This window comes from Trichechus manatus, unplaced genomic scaffold (genome assembly GCF_000243295.1).
Source record: "Trichechus manatus latirostris isolate Lorelei unplaced genomic scaffold, TriManLat1.0 scaffold00009, whole genome shotgun sequence".
Classification (NCBI taxonomy): Eukaryota; Metazoa; Chordata; class Mammalia; order Sirenia; family Trichechidae; genus Trichechus; species Trichechus manatus.
The window spans coordinates 33,007,055-33,029,454 of record NW_004443945.1 but is presented as its reverse complement, the minus strand read 5'-3'; the positions used below and the strand labels follow the sequence as shown (position 1 = coordinate 33,029,454).

Here is a 22,400-nt window from a genome sequence, read left to right as displayed (position 1 = left end):
GAATGAATCTAAGTTTATACACAATGTTAGCAAGATGTGAAGATTTAACCTTTTTTTAAAATCAGATGATGCTAATTTTATGAATTTCCATAAGTATATGTAAAAGCAAAGGAAAAAACTATGAGGCTGAAAACTGGTAACTTCTGAAATCAGAGAAAATCCCATAAAGGTCATTGGCATCTAACTTAAAGCATTTTTTTTTTTTAGAAAAGAGCTAATTTTCACTTACTCTCAATTACACTAGATATTAATTATGAAGAGTTTTATAACATTTTAAACACTGTTAGATAATTTAGCCTAGTGGCTTTCATATTTTTGACCATAATCTACAGTTAGACATTCATTTACAGTGTGTCTAGTACACACATAAATATATATATGTATGTGTATTTAAAAATAAATAATAGAAACAGAAATTTCATAAGATAATACATACACTTATGTGTGAGGAAAACTGATATTTTCTCTTCTATTTTATCTCCTAATTGAGACCTACTTAACTGAATTCCTGATCCTCCAATGGATTGCAAGCTGCAGTTTGAAAACCATTTATCTAGACGAATCTGGTAACCAATGTAGGAATCCATTCTGAAGTCTTCCTGACAGCAGGCCATAAGCCTCTGCTTGTACACATTCCATTATGTTTCTGCTTCACTAGGAGCTTCTATTTTGGAAGAACTTCCATTAGAAATTGAAAATGGAGCTGAAACTGTTATTAGTTGCCTACAAGTCAGCTCCCACTCATGGTGACTCTATGTACAACAGAATGAAATGTTGCCCTGTCCTGTGCCATCTTCAAGGTAGTTGGTATGCTCAAGTTCATTGTTATGGCCACTGTGTGTTTTGAGTGCCTTCCAACCCAGGGGGCTCATCATCCAGTACTATATCAGACAATATTCTATTGTAATCCATAGAGTTTTTATTGGCTAATTTTCAGAAGGAGATCACTGGGTCTTTCTTCCTAGTCTGTCTTAGTCTTAGAAGCGCTGCTGAAACCTGCCCACCGTGGGTGACCCTACTGGCGTTTGAAATACTGGTGGTATAGCTTCCAGCATTACAGCAACAATCAAGCCACCATAGTACAACAAACTGACAGACGATGATAGTGACAAATACATACACTTGTGTGACTTCCCTAGCAAGACATAAAATGTTTTCATCACCCCACAAAGTTTCTTCATACCTCTTCTCAGTCAATATCCCCATCCCCACTACCCACTAGTGACAATCATTGATCTGATTTCCACCATCATAGAATAATCTTGTAAGACCATCCTTTTACTAGATCTTTTGTCCACTACTCAACCCTACATTCCCTAGGCTGGAAGATACTCTAATTTGTCGAGGTCCTTCTTAAAACTGATTATTTGCAATTTGATATATTAACCCAGATGTAGTTGAAATAATCAAGGAAAAGAATACTATCCTAAAATTTAGAGCAACCTCATATATAACTCTTGACTTAATGGAGTTTGAGGTCAACTAAAATTCTCAGGTCTGAAAAAATAAGAATTATTATAAAACTAATTATTGCTCTGTTAGTATTTGTAATATTTTAACTTTGTACCAAAGTTCACAATTTTAAGCTTGTCGAAATTAGTTTTGTTGGCTGTGCTCATTGGTTTAAAGTATTGAGAGCTAATTTTAAATTTTGTAATTGAACACGTTAACTATTCCTTTCTACTTTGTGTCATCTGCCAATTTGAAAATCACACCTTTTATGTATTCATCAAAATCTTGATGGAAATCTAGAACAGGACACGATGAAGGAAAAGAGTCCTAGGATACTTACCTACTCTATTATCCCGTGCGTTGCTGGTTAACCTAACATTGGGAGTGATTTTATCTACCATTCTATTACCCAGCTTCTGCTTCTTTATCTTATTCCCAAGGACACTGATGGTGTATTTTCAAGGCATATATTTCTGCTTGCATTATAACTTCTTCTTTTTTTTTCTTTACACTTAAATTGTAGGAGATCATATTCAGTCCCATGGGTTAAAATTCATCAAAATGCTAATACAAATTTATATCTCTAGCTTGGACCTCTCCTCTGAACTCATATTTATAAATCAAACTGCCTACATGACATTTCCACGTGGCAGTCTAACATTTACCTCCAACTAACACATCCAAAAACAAAGATTTGTTTCCTACCCCCATCAATATGCATTTACTCTAAAATTTCCCATCTTGCAAATGTTATCTTTGTTCCTCTTGTTGCACAGGCCTAATTTCTTGAGTTATCCTTGACTCCTTTTTTTCTCCTATTTACACAACTAAACAGCAAAAACTGTGGGCTCTTCCTTTGAATACATCCAACATTTGGTTACTTCTCAACATTTCTATTGCCACTATCCTAGGTCCAGTCACCATCCTCTCCTCCCCAGGCTGTTAGGATAACTCTGATTTGGCCTCACACTGGCTTCCTAAGGTCTATTCTCCATGTAGCAGGAAGGATCCTTTTCAAACTGATTTCTGCTTTGTTACCTTCTGCTCAAGATCCTCAGTGGCTTTATGTCTCAGAGTACAGCCATAGCCTCCAAGGCCCTACATTAAATTGCCCCCTCCCCTCAGCCACCGTTTTCTGACTACTCTTGCCTTCCCTCACTCTGTCTCTTCTCCAGGCACTCTGGCCTCTTTGCAGTGTGTTCCCCAGCTCAAGGCTTCAGCTGGTCCATCCTCCTGGAATACTCCCTCCTGCCTCCTGTCTGCATGGCTCACTCTTTCATTTCTGTGAGTCTTCTGCTCAAATGCATTACATCATAGTGGCATTTCATGATCAGTACCACCCCCCATTCCTCTGTTGTTTTCAGTTGCCATTGAGTCACTTCCAACTCACGGCAACCCCATGTGTTACAGAGTAGAACTGCTCCATAGGGCTTTCTTGGCTATAATCTTAACAGAAGCAGATCACCAGGCCTTTCTTCTTTGATACTGCTGGGTGGGTCCAAACTGCCAACTTTTAGGTTAGCAGTTGAACCCAAACTGTTTATGCTACCTAGGGACCTCTCATTTCTCCTTATTACCTGCTTGATTTTGTTCATGACCCTATCACCTTTGCACATGTTATATATTTATTTTTTCTTCCCCTCTTCTGGAATTTAAGTTCCATGTTCCCAACTGTTGTATTTCCAGTGGCTAAAATGATGCATAGAACATAGTAGGAACTTAATAAATATTTGTTGAATGGATTGATTGAATAGATGAATCAGTGAATGCCATGCACAGAATTAAGTTTTAGGTGAGAAAATTTACATGTAACATAATGCATAAAGAAGATGCTAGTAAAATTAAAAACATTTAAGAGTTTAAAAAATTAATGCATTTTTTTCCTGAAAATAAAAAGCTTCTAAATTTAAATTTGGCTATCTTAGAAGTTTAAATCCAAGGCATTTTTAACAGGAAACATGATTAGGCACGATTCTGTGATTGTCAGGCCAATCCAGAGCTAATCTGGGCCTGATTTGGCATGTGTCGCCAAGGCACACTCATAAACGGGAGATGACGCGCATACTAACAAAGATGTAGAGCTGTAGAGTTTAATTATATTTAAATTAATGCTAGAAGAGTCTGAAGAACTCTTCTTCTTTGACACCAATTAGGGGAGAGAGGCTTCTAAAGAATAAGTCGTCTGCTGAAGAGAGACTTGTAATTTATTTAACTCCTTAATTCCACATAAATTCTCCAGGTTATTTTAACTCTGTTAAAACATCATGCAAAAAAAAAAAAAATCATAAATGCTGCATAAAGGAAGAGCTTAGATTCTACAGAGAAACTGATACATTTGTCTTTCTATTACTTGTAGAGGCACTTGCCTTGAACAAGTCGACTTTGCTGATGATGCTGAAGTTCATATCAATGGCGAGGGCTAACTGCATTGTAGAGGGCAGGTTCTCAAGCAGATCGGACTCATCTTCAAAAAGATAAACACATCAGGCCACAAAGCAGAATGGTTAATGAAATAAGTCACTACAGTACAAGCAGAAAAATTTTCAAAGTAACAGAAGCAAAACACCAACAATTTTTATAAACAGAAGATGCATCTAATGCTGTATTTCCATTACTTCAATTGAACATACACACCTAATCACAATAGTGCAAATACGTTCTGAAAGAAAAGACTTATTTTAGTAATTGATGAAAAACAAAAAAACAAAAAAAACCCTTGTTGCCGTCAAGTCAATTCCGACTCATAGCGACCCTATAGGACAGAATAGAACTGCCCCATAGGGTTTCCAAGGAGCAGCTGGTAGATTTGAACTGCTGACTTTTGGTTAGCAGCTGGGCTCTTAACCACTGCACCACCAGTGCCCCATTGATGACATGTTTATTTAATAATTCTAGAACACTATTTTTTTGCTAAAATTTAGATACAATGCTTAATGATCATGGGACAAAGGCCAGTGAATAAGCTGGGACAGGAAAAAGATCGAGGTTTTGTCTTCTGCTTCTACTGATTCCAGCCATAACATCTGACGGGTGGCAAATAATAACAATGAGAGCCATGTGGCATTTGAAAGCTTGCATATCCATTATCTTATTTGACCCTCATGACAACTCTAAGGGTAGGTGTTATCATTCCCATTTTGCAGAAAGAAGATAAACAGAACTGAAGCTCAGACAGGCTGTAAGTGATTGTGCATAGTTAGTAGGTAGCTCAGCAGGGAATGGAATCCAAAGAAGAAATGTGCTAGGTGACTAAATTCAAATTATTGTTATTTACTTTCTTATTAACTCAGTGATCAATATGAATACTTTAAAGATTTTTCTACACGTGAATTCAAATTAAAGAATAGGCCTGCAGGCTAATAAAGTATTCCATAAGCAAAACTGCCCATTGATAGTATCTAATATGCCTAGGGCTTCTGAGAGTTGATTATTTTTGATATTTGTCTTATATTCAGAAAAAAGAAAAAAATTGTTATATCATACCCTTATTTTGATTTCAGTATTGATTTTAAAGATGAAAATCTCTGTAAAATAACATAGTTCCTTGTTTCTGAGGACTGTTGGTCTTTAGATACCTCCTCAAACCAAGGAGTTGGAGCAATATCTACTGCTGCTCAAGGGAGAGAGGGAAGGAGCCTGCCATCACTCTTTTTGGTGCTTTTCCTCCCCATTGAAATACCCTCAGGAATAGCTTTAGGAGCTCAAGAGAGAAGCATGAGGTTTTGGTCATTCTGGATTCAGGAGGCACAGTGGTTAAGAGCTCAGCTGCTAACCAAAATGTTGGCAGTTCGAATCCATGAGTTGCTCCTTGGAAACCCTATGGGGCAGTTCTACTATGTCCTATAGGGTCACTATGAGTCGGAATCACTCCACAGCGCACAACAACAACAACGAATAATAACCAAAACCAAACCCATTGCTGTGGAGTCAGTTCCTACTCACAGCGACCCTATAGGACAGAGTAGAACTGCCCCATATGGTTTTCAAGCCTGTACATCTTTACAGAAGCAGACTGCCACATCTTTCTTCTGTGGAACAGCTGGTGGGTTTGAACCACTCAACTTTTGGTTAGCAGCTGTGTGCTTAACCACCTCACACCAGGACTCCTTCTTCGACAAATAATAACCAATCAAAGCAAATCTGTTGCCACCGTGTTGTTTCCAATGCATAGCGACCTTATAAGATAGAGTAGAACTGCACCATAGGGTTTCCAAGGACAGCTTCAGTGGATTCGAACTGCTGACCTTTTGGTTAGCAGCCCAGCTCTTAACCACTGCACCAGCAGGGCTCCCCAGTTCAAGTAACAGACACCACTAATTCTCTAGGGTCTCTTAGAAGCAATTGAGCTTCCTGCAGCAGGATGGGAGTGGCCGGAAGGACTGCTGTTCTGAGTACTGTGCTCCGGAAGGGAGTGTGATGTTCCAGAAAGAGCAAGGGTTTTGGAGAACAGACGCAGGAGGTTTGAGTTGCAGTTCCATTTGCAGGATGTGTGCCCTTGGCCAAATTTCTTAGTTAAGAACCTCCATTTCCTTGTGACTACAAAGAGGTTGATGACACTTAATTTGCCTGATTATTCTCCTCCTCCTCCATTTTTCTTCATGAAGATTATATGAAATTACATATGTAATACCTAGCATCTAGTAGGCAGTGGATACAATTTAGCCTTCACCTAGTTTGCATAACTAGCATAAGATAGCTGAATATTTAAAAAAAGAATCCCATAGTATTAAATTTATGATTTTAAAGATCATCTAATTATTTTTCTTTTGGTTCAAATCCAACCAGTTTCTGCTTCTAGCAGACAAAAATTTTATTACGTTACATGTATATGCTATGCCTACCTAGCATTCTTTGAGAGTCCCATGTATATTCATACCACGTCCGAACCCGATTCTGCACTTTTTTGGGAATGGAGTAAGTGTTCATATAGGCAGTGGTGTGATCCATGCAGCCGCGGAAGTGGTTCTGATTGGCTGTGGCTGCCCCAATTACGTCTCGCATCTAAAACCACAAAAATGGTCACTCCACACCCAGCAGAGAAATGGGAAAAGTTATTAAAAATTCAGTTGAATTTAACTGTTCTCACATGATCAATTCTCTTCTAATGCACTGACTCTTTGGTTTTAAATACATTGATGTTGGGTTCTAATTTTATCCTTGCCATGAAACATTGGGAAAATCAATACCCTCTCTCTGTCCCAATAAGGATGACAATAAGACCTGTTTTACCTACCATGTGAAGTTTTTGTGAGGATTCAGTCACATAATGCGTATGAGTTTTCTTTGTAAACTAGTATATTATTGCAAAAATGTTAGTTCACATTTAAAAAATTATACAGCTTGTGCTTATGCAAGGAATGTGCAATGAAAGTTGAGCAATTACCTGGCAGAATGGCTAGTCCCTTTCATTGAGTCTCGCTTTGAAAGCATCCTTCATAGATTATCCAGTGTGGCTGACTATATAGACTCAATTCATCATGAAATTGCAACCTCTGTACTTTCCTTTGTGTTGTTTAGACAGATAAAATCAAATCTCATTGTGCTTAAGGCATAGTATTCAGTAGAAGTTGAAATGTGCTGAAATTACTGAAGCATCATCTACTGCTGTGACAATACTTAAGGAACTGTCAGGTTTTAGTTCTTGGATGTTTATAACTCAGCCATAAAAACCCACTCTAGGTTAAAAGCTGATCTTTAAGGTCTCAGCACAAAAAAGATATATAGCTAAACTCTTCCTCTCACATAGAGGGAAGCAAGTGGTTGTAAATTTGCCTTGACTGTGGGTTTATAATAGGGAGAAAAACCAAGGCTTCACTCTTGAGACTTTGCTCATTCATTCTAGTAGCTGAGTCCTTTGTGCTTACAGAAAAACTACTCATTCTTTGAGGTCCAGCTCAAATGGCTCCTTTATTGTGATGTATTCCTTAGCTTCCACTTTCAGAGGCAATGGCCTCTTCCAATCATTGAAAGTATCTGCTGAGAAGGAGCTATGGAAATAGTCAAACTGGATGCATCTTTTTGAGTCTCTAACTTACTCCTCAGTGACTATTTCAAATATTCCTCAACAACCTCAATTCCCAAATCTCACTTTTCCAAGCAAGTCACTTAAAGCTGGGAGACTGGAGTGTTAAGTTTGAAACCAAGGACAATTAAAAGCGTTATTGATTCGTGCTGGGCCCAAGAATGTGTAGTGTCAGTAATCTGAATGTTTATGAGTTTGCATTCAATAATGTTGGGTTGTCTTGATGTATTCAATATTCCCACATACAACCACACCAATGACTATACCCTTGAACCTAATCATCATATTTTAACTGTAAGATTCTCTTCTCTGAGAGAGACACGTTTTCTTCTTCTCACATTCTCACTTACTTCCCTAGCCTGGAACACATCATGGAACATCAATCTGTAGTAATTATCAAATGTGGTGAAAAACAGGTGAAATTGTGCACTACAGATTCATAAGTAAGCACAAGTAAGCCTGAGCATACCTTGCTTACTGGTTAATCCACACCTGCCATGTATAGTAGATCCTTGACATTCATGGCTGTAGGATGTGAGTTTTGACGATCTGTGAGCAGCTCCAACTGTCTTAAAGAGTAGTTTTTATTATCAAAGTTTGTTAAAGCATGAGTTTTATTCATACTTCTGTGAATGTAGTGAGTGGGAAGAAATTATTTACCTAGTGGGAATAATCATTTCATGATTTAGCCTAATTCATCAACCAGCACGCAAATATCAACAAGGCTTTATTGTTCTCTAACATGTAGATTGTAAAGTATCTCTCATGAAATTATAACTTCTAAAGATTCTATGCTGTAGAGTTTTTTTTCTTGTGTATTTGGGAATTCACAAAGATTTTGGGCTGTATCCTTTGCAAATGACAAGTACCTTGCAATATAGTTATGTATGTATTTATTTTACTTTCTTACTAGACTATGATTCCTTGAGAATAAAGGTGAGCAGATGTCATAATAAATATTTATGAACCAAGAATTCATTAATTATTTTAGATGGCATTTGGTAACCTCTGGTTTAAATGATCTCTGAAGTCCTTTTTAACCCAGTGACTTTATGACAATATTTGAAGTTTAAATAAATAAAAGAGTTTTTGAGGGTTTTTAGGAAGCTCCAAGTAAGAAATTAGCTTATAAACTTGACTTTCGTTGGGAGTCCAAGCTAACTGTCATTGCTGACAGATCTTCTGAGCATAATAGGTAATTGATATAGAAATTTAGTATTGATAAACATTCTGTACTTAACTTTCAGCAAATGCAATCGAAGAGATTGAGATAGTTATAACCCAGATAGGAAGAGGATCAGGGAACCAGGACAACAGAAAAGAATATGACATGGATTGAGAGGGAATATGTAACATGCACTTGGATGCATTTGGCTAAAGGTTTCAGGAGTAGTCTGACAGATTTAATGTTTTAAAAATTGAAAGGCAATGTTGACCCAATTATATCCTCCAGTTCATTAAAATAGATGAAATTCAGTAAAAGAAGTTTTGATTTTCCATCCATAAGGTTTATAAATACTTGTTAGCCTTTCAAAAATGACAGCATTATGTATCTAGTGATTCACATTTCAATTTACCTGACCAATTAGGCTGGAGAACACAAAAACTCCAGAAAAAAAATTCAAGAGTTGAAAAACAATTTCAAATGAAGTTTGTGGTTCTGGAAGGCCCCCGATGGTAATTAAAGTTCGAACTGCCCAATAATAACATCTCAGATACCTGTGAAAAAAGAAGACGTACATTTTGCTTTTTATTATAACATTGAAATGCCACTCTGCTTGGGAGTGCAGATTACTACTAAATTATAACAAATTTCTCCTAATCAATATTTTTTTGCTATAAACAGTATTGACAAATACCATGTGTGCTAATAAAAACCTCTTGATAAACATTGTGAAATGACTAAATAATAAAACCTAAGGATGGGGTTAACTATTTGTTCTACTTATCACTTGCTGTAAAACATATCACCTCAAAATTTAGTGGTAAAAACAACCATTTTATTAGGCTCATAATTTCGTGGGTCAGAAATTTCTGCAAGGCCCAGCAGAGATGGCTCGTCTATGCTTCATGATGACTGGGCCCCCATATGGGGTGACTTGAATGGCTTGAGATACCTGGGAGGACTTGACTGGCGCCAAATATGTTGGGCTTTTGTTCTGGATATTGGCTGGGTTTCTCTGTTCTTCTCCACATTATTTTCTCAGAATGCCCAATGGGGCTTCATTCACATGTCTGGGCCTGGGCTGATATGGTTGAAATAGGGCCTGGCTGGGTATTCCTTTCTTTCCATGAAACCTTTCAACATGACTAGCTTGGGCTTCCTTACAGCATGGCAGTCTCAGAGTAGATGGACTTTTTAAATAGCAGCTGATTTCCTCCAGAGCAATAGCTCCCCAGGCAATAGCTTCAAAGCTTCCTATAACTCTGAAATCTCATAATGTCTTAATCTATTGCCACATTCTATTTGTCAAGCTAGTCACTAAGGACAACCTAGACTGAAGGGAAGGGAAATTTGAATCTGCCTTTTAATAGGAGCAGAAAAAAATTGAGACCATCTTTAAACTACCACACTAGTGATTCGTGGGGAATATTATAGAGATCAAAGATATTTATGTGGATGGCAAAGTCCTTTACAGTTTATATTCAATTGTTTTTACTAATGGAAAGCAGATCAGGTAAATGCCACTCCTTATTTTTTCCACCCACATCCTATTACATTACTGATCAGGTATACACGGCAGAGACAGAGGAGAACTGAATTCCATCTTAATAGGGAAATCACTCTCGGGTGTAATAGGTAATTTATGTATTGAGGAAAACCAAATATATTTAGAACTATATTCAATAAAGATTTTGTACTTAACTTTGAGCAATTGCAAATGGAGAGGCTGCGATTATTATAGCCCAGACATGAAAAGGATAAGGGAACCAGGCTAACAGAAAAGAATATGATATGGATTGAGAGAGAACATGTAACATTCACTTAGATGCATTTAGCTGAAGGTTTTACGAAACCCATAGTGAGGTGGGAATGGAAGTTAGTATTAGGACTCCACTGTGTATGTGTGTGGGGTCCCTAGGTGGTGCAAATGGTTAAATGCTGGACTACTAACCAGAAGGTTGGCATTTCGAATCCACCCAGAGGTGCCTTGGAAGAAAGGCCTGGTGATCTACTTCCAAAAATTTATGTCCTTGACAACCCTATGGAGTGCTGTTCTACTCTGCAACACATGGGGTTGCGATGAGTTAGAATCAACTGGACAGCAACTGGTTTGGTGTTTAGTTTGTGTATGTGTGTAGTAGTTTTTGTGCATGATTAGGTAAACTATTTGGGTATTTTCCATATAATGTTGACCACATAGTTGGAGGTCAGACATTCCCATTGAATCTTTAATAAAATATCCTGTGTATAAAGAATGTCTACAGATATCATTATAGAGAAGCTTTTATTTATTTTGTTGCTGTTGAGAATATACACAGCAAAACATACACCAATTCAACAGTTTCTACATGTACCATTTAGTGACATTGATTACACTCTTTGAGTCGTGTAACCTTTCTTACCCTCCTTTTCTGAGGTGTTCCTCCCCCATTAACACAAACTCACTACCCCCTAAGTTTCCTATCTAATCTTTTGAGTTACTGTTGTCAATTTGATCCCATATAGATAGTTCTTAAAAGAGCGTAATGCCCAAGGCAGACATTTTTTACTAGTTAAGCTAAGCTATTGTTTGGATTTAAGATGACTTCAGGAGATATTTTTGATTTAAGGTTTAAAGATTATCTCAGGGCAATAGTTTCAGGGGTTCATCCAGCCTCCATGACTCTAGAAAGTCTGGAGTCTGTAATAATTTGAAATTCTGTTCTGCATTACCCCTCTTTTGATCAGGATTCATCTAAGGAATCTTTGATCAAAATGTTCAATAATGGTAGCTGGTAGCTGGGCACCATCCAGTTCTTCTGGTCTCATGGCAGAGGAGGCAGTTGTTCATGGAGCCAATTAGCCACAAATTCCATATCCTCCTCCTATTTCTGACTCTCCTTCTTCTTCTTTTGTTCCAGGTGAATAGAGACCAATTGTTGTGCCTTGGATGGCCACTTGCAAGCTTTTAAGATCCCAGGCTCTACACATTGTACTAGGAGGTAGAACAGAAGCACTAAACATGTTATTAGGTCAGTTAACTGGTATGTCCCACAAAATCATGATCCTAAACCTCCAACCAAGAAACCAAATCCCATGAGGTTCTTGGTTGTACACAACCAGCCTTAGCAGCTACTCTTTTTTTGTGTCATTATTGTAAATATATCTATCACACAACTTTTGCCAATTCAACTTTTTACAAGTGTACAACTTATTGATAGCAATTACAATAATTGGCTGTGCAACCCTAGCCTTAATCAATGAGATATTTCCATCACTGTTAACCCCCTCCCCCTCTTCCTACCATTCTGGTAACCACTAATAAAATTTGTTCTCTATATTTGCCTTTTCTTGTCTTTTTATATAAGTGAGACTATACTTATATGGAAGTACGTGAGTATATATTTGACTCAGCATAATGTCTTCCAGCTCCATCCATAGTGTAGCATGTATCAAGACTTCATTTCTCCCAGTGGCTGAACAGTATTCCATTGCATGTATGTACCACAGTTTGTTTATCCATTCATCTGTTGATGGTAATTTAGGTTGTTTCCACCTTTTGGCTATTATGAATAGTGCTGAAATGAACACTGGTGTATAAGTCTCTCTTTGAGTCTCTTCTTTCAAGTCTTTTGGGTGTATACCTAGGAGTGGAATTCTGGGTCATATGATAGTTCCGTTTTTAGTTTTTTTGAGGAACTGCCACACTGTTTTCTAGAACAGCTGTACCATTTTGCATTCCACCAGCAACTGATAAGCGTTCCAATTTCCCCACATCCTTGCCAACATTTCTTTTTTCTTTTTTTTAAATATTAGCCATCCTAGTTGGAGTGAAATGGTATCTCATTGTGCTTTTGATTTGCAACTTTCTGATGGTTAATAACACTGAGTATCTTTTCATGTGGTTGGTGGCCATTTGAATGTCCTCTTGGTGAAATGTCTATTCAAGTCTTTTGCCCATTTTATGACTGAGTGATTTGTCCTTTTGTTGGTAAGTTGTCAAAGTTTTGTATATATTTTGGTTATTAGATTTTTGTTGGATGTATAGTTTTCAAAGATATTCTCCCAGTCAATAGCTTGTCTTTTCACTTTTTTTGTAAAGTCTTTTTTTTTTTTAAATTAAATTAAATTCTCATACAAAAATTTATACACATATTGTTATGTGATCCTAGTTGCAATCCCTATAATGTGACAGCACACTCCCCCTTCCCAACCCATGTCTCCCGTGTCCATTCAACCAGCTCCTATCCCTTTCTGCCTTCTCATCACACCTCCAGACAGGAGCTGCCCATTTAGTCTCATGTATTTACTTGAACTAAGAAGCACACTCTTCACAAGTTTTATTTTATGTTTTATAGTCCAGTCTAATCTTTGTCTGAAGAGTTGACTTCCAAGAAAACTAATGGTTTTAGTTCTGGGTTAACAGAGAGTCCGGAGGCCATGTCTTCTGGGGCTCTTCTAGTCTCAGACCATTAAGTCTGGTCTTTTTATGTGAATTTGAGTTCTGCACCCTACTTGTCTCCTGCTCCGTCAGGGACTCTCTGTTGTGTTCCTTGTCAGGGTGGTCACTGGTGGTAGCCAGCCACTATCTTGTTCTTCTGGTCTCAGACTGATGGAGTCTCTGTTTTATGTGGCCCTTTTGTCTCTTGGGCTAACATTTTCCTTGTGTCTTTGATGTTCTTCATTTCCTTTGCTCCTGATGGGTTGCGACCAATGGAAGCATGTTAGATGGCTACTCACAAGCTTTTAAGAACCCAGACACCACTCAACCAAAGTGGGATGCAGAACATTTTCTTAATAAACTTTTTTATGTCAATTGACCTAGATGTCCCCTGACACCGTGGTCCCCAATTACTCTGTCTCTCAAAGTGTTTGGTTGTGTCAGGAAACTTCTTAGCTTTTGGTTTAGTCCAGTTGTGCTGACTTCCCCTGTATTGTATGTTGTCCTTCCCTTCCCTTAAAGACAATTGTTGTCTACTATCTAGTTAGTGGTAAAGTCTTTTGATGAATGAAAGTTTTTAATTTTTATGAGATTCCAGGTATTTATTTTGTCTTTTGTTTTTTGTGCTTTTGTTATTATATTAGATAATCCGTTTGTTAAAAACTAGACCTGGCAGCCTTGCCTCTGCTTTTTCTTCTAAGAATTTTATGATTTTAGTTTGCACATTTTGATACTTAATCCATTTTGAATTTGTTTTTTTGTATAGTGTGAGGCATGGTTCCTGTTTCATTTTTCTGCATGCTTAAGTCTAATTTTCCCAGCACCATTTATTGAAAAGACTCTTCTTTCCCCATCAAAGGGACTTAGCACCCTTGTCAAAAATCAGTTGACCATAGATATGTGGGTTTATTTCTGAACTCTCAATTCTAATCCATTGGTCTGTTGTTGTACCAGTAGCAAGCTGTTTTGATTACTATAGCTGTATGGTATGTTTTAAAATCAGGAAGAGTGAATCCTCTTACTTTGTTCTTCTCTTTCAACATTGCTTTAGTTCTTTGGGGCCTTATAGAGAGGCTTTCAGACTTGGTGGGTCCCAATTAGTTGGTCTACTATCCAGAGAGAGCATAGAAGAGCATCACCCTTTACAGAATCGTGCTCTAGTAAGGCTTCTATTTCTCACCTGGGTGTGCCACAGACACCCATAGCACTTTAAGTAACTGTGTATTAGTCCAAATAAGCTGATCTTTTTTCTTTTTGTAAAAATAATTTAAGATTTTCACATCTTCCAGATAATAAGAGGTTGAGGTTTCTAAAGGAAGAAACAAACTGTAGTTGAATTCAATATTCAAATACAAACAGATCTAAAAGGAAATCACTCATTTTGAAACTTGGTACTTTTTGAAGGACATGGTTTTTTTTTTTTTCCCCACCTAGTGCTTATAGGAAAAGAAAAAATAATTCTTTAGTAGGCTTGGACACCATGGTGCCAAGACAATAAAAACACTACCTCTCTGTAATTTTTTTTTCTAACAGACTTTCTTGGACTTAATGATATTATAGTGAACTTGATATTAAAGACAGAACACCTTGAAGAAGTACAAAATTCATTTTAAAGATTGCATTTTTAACTTTTCAAATTCCAATTTATAATTTCCCATTACCTGATTTATTTTGGTCACAGGTACTGGATCTGTGAGTCTTTTGAAAATAAGGAAGTTTATTGAGCCCAATTTGACTGCCGAAGAGTGGAACGGAGCTATACTCTCCACACTTCTGACTCTATTATAAGTGTTGGGATTAGTGTCCCCTCAAAGATCACTGTAATGTTATCACTGTAGTGCTAACAGGAACAAGCATAGGAATTATTCCCTCTCATTTTCTTATTTATGATATTAAAAAAAATAACTATCAAATGTGAGATTTTAGCATGATTTTTCAAATCTGAAGGGTTAGCCTACAACTTTTTTTTTTTCCTTAAGATATTAAATAGTGTGCTATGTTAATTGCAGGTTTTCTGCCCTGATGCTTTGAGGTTTATTTTGGGATTCTTTTCTCAGTCACGTCTTACACACAGACATGCACAACCAAAGGTAAGATTTGTAATTTAATTAGATGGCCTCATTGATCTTTCTAGGATTAGTTTAATTAGTCAAGTGTGTCCACCTCTAATATTCACACCGCAGGCAGATAGATCTTTCCAGGAGAAGCTCTCTATCTGGCTGATTTAATTCCTGAACTATCTAACAGGCTCTCTCTCTGAAAGTATACTCCAAGTTAAAACAAAGCGACATTTGACATAAAACCATAAAAAACATATTAGTGTGAAGCTAGACATCCTTTCGTTCTGAAAAAAAAGTGACATGAAACTTATCCCCAACATTTCATTATGAAAATGTCAAACATACAAAAAAAAAATTGAAAGAATTTTGCAGTGAACACCCATATGCCCACCACCTAGATTCTCCTATTGACATTTTATTATTCCTACTTTGTCACATATCTATTTATCTATCCATTAATTCATCTTTTTTTGGGTACATTTCAAAGTAACTTGGAGACGCTTTCTCCTTGTGGTGTGATGAATTATTTAGGATGGCCTTTCTTGCCATGGTCATGTAACAGGTGACTGAGCAGGGCTGTGCAAATAAGTTAATTGTGGCCCACCAAGGGGATTGGTCAGTCTTGCCTTAAAAGAGAGCCAATTCCAGAGCAGAGAGAAGAGCCCACCACCACCAAGGGAGGAGAGACCAGCAGGAGACCAAGCAGTGGGCTTTCCAGCCCATGGAGTAAGAAACCTGAGTGCCTTTGGGCAGAGACTAAGGGCCAGGGAGAAGCCTATGCCTGATCCACGAATTTGGGACTTGCCAGCCTTCACAACCACGTGATCCACTTCCTTTATACAGTTCTTGAGTTCTGTGACACTTTGCAGTGAATTAGGGGACCCAAAGACAGGAGGGAGAGTACTGAGAGGAGAGGGAGTAGTTGATGTTAGAGTTGACAGAGTGATACAGCAGCTCGGAAAAGTTGGACATCTGGGACATCTTTAACTTCTGCCTCATAGGAACCAGCTTTGTTCTGATCCTTACAAAAGAAATTATTCTTTTGCTCCTAAATACAGTATTTGAGAATACATATTCTTAACTAGAGTTCAATATTTGTTTATAGTTGTTTTTTATTTTGAGCATATAATAAAATGGACAAATATTATGTATACTATGCTATGAATTTTGACAAATGCATACACCTGTGTAATCCAAACTCCTATCAAGATACAGAACATTACTATTGTTCCAGAAAGTTCTCTCATGCCCCTTCTTAGTGAATCGCTGCCCCACTACTGCCCCAGAGGCAACCACTGTTCTAATTTTTTTCACCACAGATCAGTTTTGCTTATTTAGAATTTCACATAAATAAAATCACACAGTCTGTACACTTTTGTCTAAGGTTTTTGTTCAGTCAGCATAACGATTTTGAGATTTATCTACTGTTGTGTGTATCAGTAGTTCATTCTGTCTTATGGCTGAGTACTATCAACTGTGTGAATATAACACAGTTTGTTTATCTAGTCTCCAGTTGATGAATACTGAGGCTGTTTCCAGTTTTGGGCTATTATGAATAGTGCTTCTATGAATATTCTTGTGCAAGTCGTTTTATGGACATATATTTTCATTTCTCTCGGGTCAGTCTAGGCTTGGCATTTCTGAGTTGTAAGATAGGTACATATTTAATTTTACAGGAAACTATCAGATCTTTTTTCAAAGTGGTTGTACCATTTTACATTCCCTTCAACAATGTATGAGAGATCCAGTTGCTCCATGTTCTTTCCTCGACAATTGGTATTGTCAGTCATTTTAATTTTAGCCATTATGGTGGGTATGTAGTGGGAAATACAACTTTAAACTATGCATTCTATATCTACCTTTATGTGTAGACTTTCTTATCTACCCCAATCTGTCTTAGTCTGAGGTTCTCCCAAATTTATTACTGGAAGCACTGGGCTTGGGAGAGAATGGGCCTATTAGAATGTAAGCTGCATGATGACAGTATTTGTATGCTTACCACATAATATGAGCTAAAATGTTTGTTGAATAATATGAATGAATGCATAGATGAATGAATAGAATGGTTTTGCATGCCTAAACCAGTTGCTGCCAAGTCAATCATGACTGATGGTGACCCCATGTATGTCAGAGTAGAATTGTGTCTCATAGGGTTTTCAATGGCTGGTTTTCTGTACCTGGATTGCCAGGACTTTCTTCTGAGGTGCCCATGGGTGGACTTAAACCTCCAACGTTTCAGTTAGCAGCTGAACATGTTAACCATTTGCTCCAGGGACTCCTTTGCATGCCTAGACTTACTGAAATAAGAATATAGGAAAACCGTAGCTTCGAGCACATCTGTGTAATCCCCTTCCAGTCTTTTCCCTGTCATACTGTCATGTGCCCTCCATCTCTCTTCTGGTCCACTGAACTCGTTGCTATGGTGTGTTCTTGTTATATCCCAAGGGTGTCCTCCCAGACATTGTAGTGTAAAGACCATTATTCTTTTTTCTTTTGGCAGTGTCTGAACTCAGGTATCTAGGGGACCCTGAGTAAATGCCTTTATATACCTAGATCTCTTCATCTTCACCTAGAAAATGAAAGGTATAGATTATCCTAAATTCCCCTAGCACTAAGGTATAGTAATTCTGACTTCTTTCTTATCCCATCTAAAGTCAGAATTCCCATGGCAGCCTCTTCTACTGTTTCCTCCAAGAACCTATGCATTAGGGATTAGGGTCAGGAATGTGTTAAGAGGCTTGTGCACATTGGAGATTTTTATCAGAAAATAAATACATTGGGGACATTTCTGAATATCCAAGTAACCTTAATTACTTATTTGTGTGTTTTCCTAAACATTCTTATTTTTTGTCAAATTTCACAGGATATCATCCACTCTGTATAAATGAAAAAGCCTTCTTGCCTTCTATTGAAATCAATTGACATTGTTATGGTGGTGAAAGTTTCATGGAACAATAATAAACTTGACTGATTTTAAATATTCACAACACTCTACTTATTCCCCACAATCTGCTGCTAATTCTAACTAGGGCAAAGTTTACGAATCCAATGGCCTTCATAAATGACCTTCAATTTATAGGTCATTACAGACCATCACAAGGGCTAAGTAAAAAACACTTTAGGTAAAAAGTGTTACAAAAACTTGGTTTACAAGGTCAAAGGGTAATATGAAGCAATAGGAGGAGCAGGTGATGATTAAAAATTGTGATGAAAATGTAATTATATTAACAATTGTCTTATGCAAATTACCTAAAATAAATGTAGAAATGTTGTTTTTAAAAGCATTTTCTTTCTTCAGGTAAGGCAACCTGCATCCCTGACAATTGGCAACACTGTTATGGGAGCTTTGGTTGTGAGTGAGAATGCCCCAAACGAGCAGAACAGGGCCAATGGGATAATGTTCATCCCCATTATTAGAAAATATGGGCTGTATGATACTACAGTTCTATGAAATGTATTGAAATTTGTTTTTTGGCCTAAAAAAATAGTCATTTTTGTATTTCACGAGTGAGTAAGAAGAATGGGTTGTTTCTAATTCTGTTGTTGTTAGCTGCTCCTGACTCATGGCCACCCCCTGCACAAAGAGGGTTTTGATCCATAGGGTTTTCATTGGTTGATTTTTTGGAAGTAGATTACTATCCCTTTCTCCCTAAACTGTAAGAAAATAAATTTCTATTCATTAAAGCCACCCACTTGTGGTATTTCTGTTATAGCAGCACTAAGAAACTAAGACATTATCCATTAAATCAAGCTTGTTAATTGGGTTCTCAAATCTTTTATATCATTACTAATTTTTTTGGTTGCTTGACCTTTCAATAATTGTGTGTTGACATCTCCCACTTTGATGGTATATTTGTCAATTTCTCCTCATTCTAATAATTTTTGCCTGATGAATTTGTTTGAATTCTTATATTTTATTAGCTGCATATTTAGAATTGGGACATGTTTGTGATGAATTGAAACTTTTATTATTATGTGGCGACCTTCTTTTTCCCTAAAATGTTTTTTTACTTTAAAGTCTATTTTGACTAATATTAATTGAAAATCTCCTTTAATTGATAAGTTTAGCCCATATTAATTTACTGTGCTTATTCATATATTTTGAATTGTTTCTACCATCTTACTTTATGCTTTCTATTTGTCATGCTTTTTCTATACTTCTCCTCAACCATGTCTCTTGAATTTTGCCTTTTGTGGGGGATGGGGGCAGATTTATTCAGTTTCTTTAAATTTTTTTTTTTTTAATGAAAAGAAAATTTTTTTAATTGTACTTTAGATGAAGGTTTACAGAACAAACTAGCTTCTCATTAAACAGTTAGTACATATATTGTTTTATAACATTGGTTAACAACCCCAGTACATGTTAGTACTCTCCCTTCTCGACTTTGGGTTCCCTATTACCAGCTTTCCTGTCCTCTCCTGCCTTCTAGTCCTTGCCCCTGGGCTGGTGTTCCCCTTTAGTCTCATTTTGTCCTATGGGTCTGTCTAATCTTTGGCTAAAAGGAGAACCTCTGGAGTGACTACTTCATTACTGAGCTAGAAGGGTCTGGGGGCCCTACTCTCAGGGTTTCTCCAGTCTCTCTCAGGCCAGTAAGTCTGGTCTTTTTTTTTTTGAGTTAGAATTTTGTTTTACATTTTTCTCCACCTCTGTCTGGGACCCTCTATTGTGATCCCTGTCAGAGCAGTCAGTGGTGGTAGACGGGCACCACTTAATTGTACTGGACTCAGTTTGGTTGAGGTTGTGGTAGTTGTGGTCTATTAGTCCTTTGGACTAATCTTTCCCTTGTGTCTTCAGTTTTCTTCATTTTTCCTTACTCCTGAGGGGGTGAGACCAGTGGAATATCTTAGATGTCTGCTCATAGGCTTTTAAGAACCCAGACGTTACTCACCAAGGTAGAATGTAGAACATTTTCTTTATAAACTATGTTATGCCAATTGAGCTAGATGTTTCTTGAGATCATGGTCCCTACAACCCGCAGCCCAGTAATTCGGTCCCTAAGGGAGTTTGGATTTGTCCATGGAGCTTCCATGACCTTACCCTGAACAAGCTGTACTGGCTTCCCCAGTACTGTGTACTGTCTTACCCTTCACCAAAGTTTCCACTTATCTATTGTCTATTTAGTGTTTTTCCACCCCATCCCTCCCCTCCCTCGTAACTATCAAAGATTGTTTCTTTTTGTGTGTAAACCTTTTCATGAGTTTTTACAGTAGTGGTCTCATACAATATTTGTCCTTTGGTGATTGACTTATTTCACTCAGCATAATGCCCTTCAGATTCATCCATGTTGTGAGATGCTTCACAGATTGATCATTGTTCTTTATCATTGCATAGTATTCCATTGTGTGTATGCATCATAGTTTGTTTATCCATTCATCTGTTGATGGGCATCTAGGTTATTCTATCTTTTTGCTATTGTGAACAATGCTGCAGTGAACATGGGTGTGCATATGTCTATTCATGTGACGGCTCTTATTTCTCTAGGATATATTCCTAGGAGTGGGATTGCTGGATCATATGGTATTTCTATTTCTAACTTTCTAAGGAAGTGCCATATTGTTTTCCAAAATGGTTATACCATTTTGTATTCCCACCAGCAGTGCAAAAGAATTCCAATCTACCTGCAGCCTCTCCAACATTTGTTATTTTCTGATTCATGCCAGTAATGCCAGGATAAGATGGTATCTCATTGTGGTTTTAATTTGCATTTCTCTAATGGCTAGTGATCACAAGCATTTCCTCATGTGTCTGTTAGCTGCTTAAATGTCTTCTTTGGTGAAGTGTCTGTTCATTTCCTTTGCCCATTTTTTAACTGGATTATTTGTCTTTTTGTTGTAGAGATGTTGGATTTTTGTCTAGATTTTAGATATTAGACCTTTGTCAGATTTGTAATAGCCAAAAATTCTTCCTCAGTCTGTAGGTTCTTTTTTTACCCTTTTGATGAAGTCTTTTGATGAGCATAAGTGTTTAATTTTTAGAAGACCCCACTTATCTTCTGGAGTTTGTATGTTGTTAGTTATGGTTTGTATCCTGTTAATGCCGTGTATTGCTTTCTAGAGTTGATCCTATTTTTTTCTTCTATAATCTTTATAGTTTTTGGTTTTATATTAAGGTCTTTGATCCATTTTGAATTAGTTTTTGAATATGGTGTGAAGTATGGGTCCTGTTTCATTTTTTTGCAGATGGACTTCCAATTTTGCCAGCACCATTTGCTAAAAAGACTGTCTTTTTCCATTTGATGGACTTTGGGCCCTTGTCAAATATCAGGTGACCGTTGATGAATGGATTTACACCTGGGTTCTTGATTCTGTTCCATTAGTCAATGTATCTGTCGTACCAGTACCAGGCTGTTTTGACTACCGTAGCTGTAGAGTAGGTTCTGAGGTCAGGTAGTGAGAGTCCTCCTACTTTATTCTTCTTCAATAATGCTTTACTTATCCAGGGCTTCTTCCCTTTCTATCAAAAGCTAATGATTAGTTTTCCATCTCTTTAAAGAATGTTGTTGGTATTTGGATCAGGATTGCATTGTATTTGTAAATTGCTTTGGGTAGGATTGTCATTTTTACAATGTTGAGTCTACCTATCCATGAGGATGGTATGTTTTTCCGTTTATTGTAGATCCCTTTGGGTTTTTTGCAGTAGTGTTTTGTAGTTTTCTTTGTATAGATCTTTTACATCCCTAGATTTATTACTAAGTTTTTTTTTTATAAATGGTATTGTTTTCCGGATTTCCTTTTCGTCGTTCTCTTTGTTGGTGAATAGGAATCCAACTGATTTGTATATGTTTATCTTGTTCCCTGCTACTCTGCTAAATCTTTCTGTTAGTTCCAGTAGTTTTCTCATGGAGTCTTTTGGGTTTTCTATACATAGTATCATACCATCTGCAAATAGGGACAGTTTAACTTCTTCATTACCAATTTGTATGCCCTTTATTTCTTTTTCTTGTCTTATTGCTCTAGCTAGGTCTTCAAGCACAGTGTTAAATAGGAGTGGTGATAAAGGACATCTTTGTCTTGTTCCTGTTCTCAAGGGGAATGTTTTCAACTTCTCTCCATTACGAATGATGTTGGCTGTTGGTTTTGTATAGATGCCCTTTATTATGTTGAGGAATTTCCCTTCTATACCTATTTTATTGAGAGTTTTTATCAGGAATGGGTGTTGGACTTTGTCAAATGCCTTTTACGTGTCGATTGGGATGATCATGTGATTCTTTTCTTTCCTTTTATTTATGTGGTGGATTACATTGATTTTCTAATGTTGAACAATCTGTGCATACCTGGTAT

The 22,400-nt window shown here is 37.2% G+C and overlaps 1 protein-coding gene across 1 annotated transcript in view; it reads right to left on the bottom strand.

The window, feature by feature from the left end:
* CNGB3 (cyclic nucleotide gated channel subunit beta 3) overlaps window positions 1-22,400 on the bottom strand; it is a 218,399-nt gene that overhangs the window by 70,203 nt on the left and 125,796 nt on the right. Inside the window, exons 11-13 of the mRNA XM_004370790.2 lie at window positions 9,052-9,193; window positions 6,294-6,453; window positions 3,819-3,916 (exon numbers count right to left, since the gene is read on the bottom strand). Of these exons, the coding sequence (XP_004370847.1) occupies window positions 3,819-3,916; window positions 6,294-6,453; window positions 9,052-9,193 (400 nt within the window). The remainder of the gene's footprint in view (window positions 1-3,818; window positions 3,917-6,293; window positions 6,454-9,051; window positions 9,194-22,400) is intronic.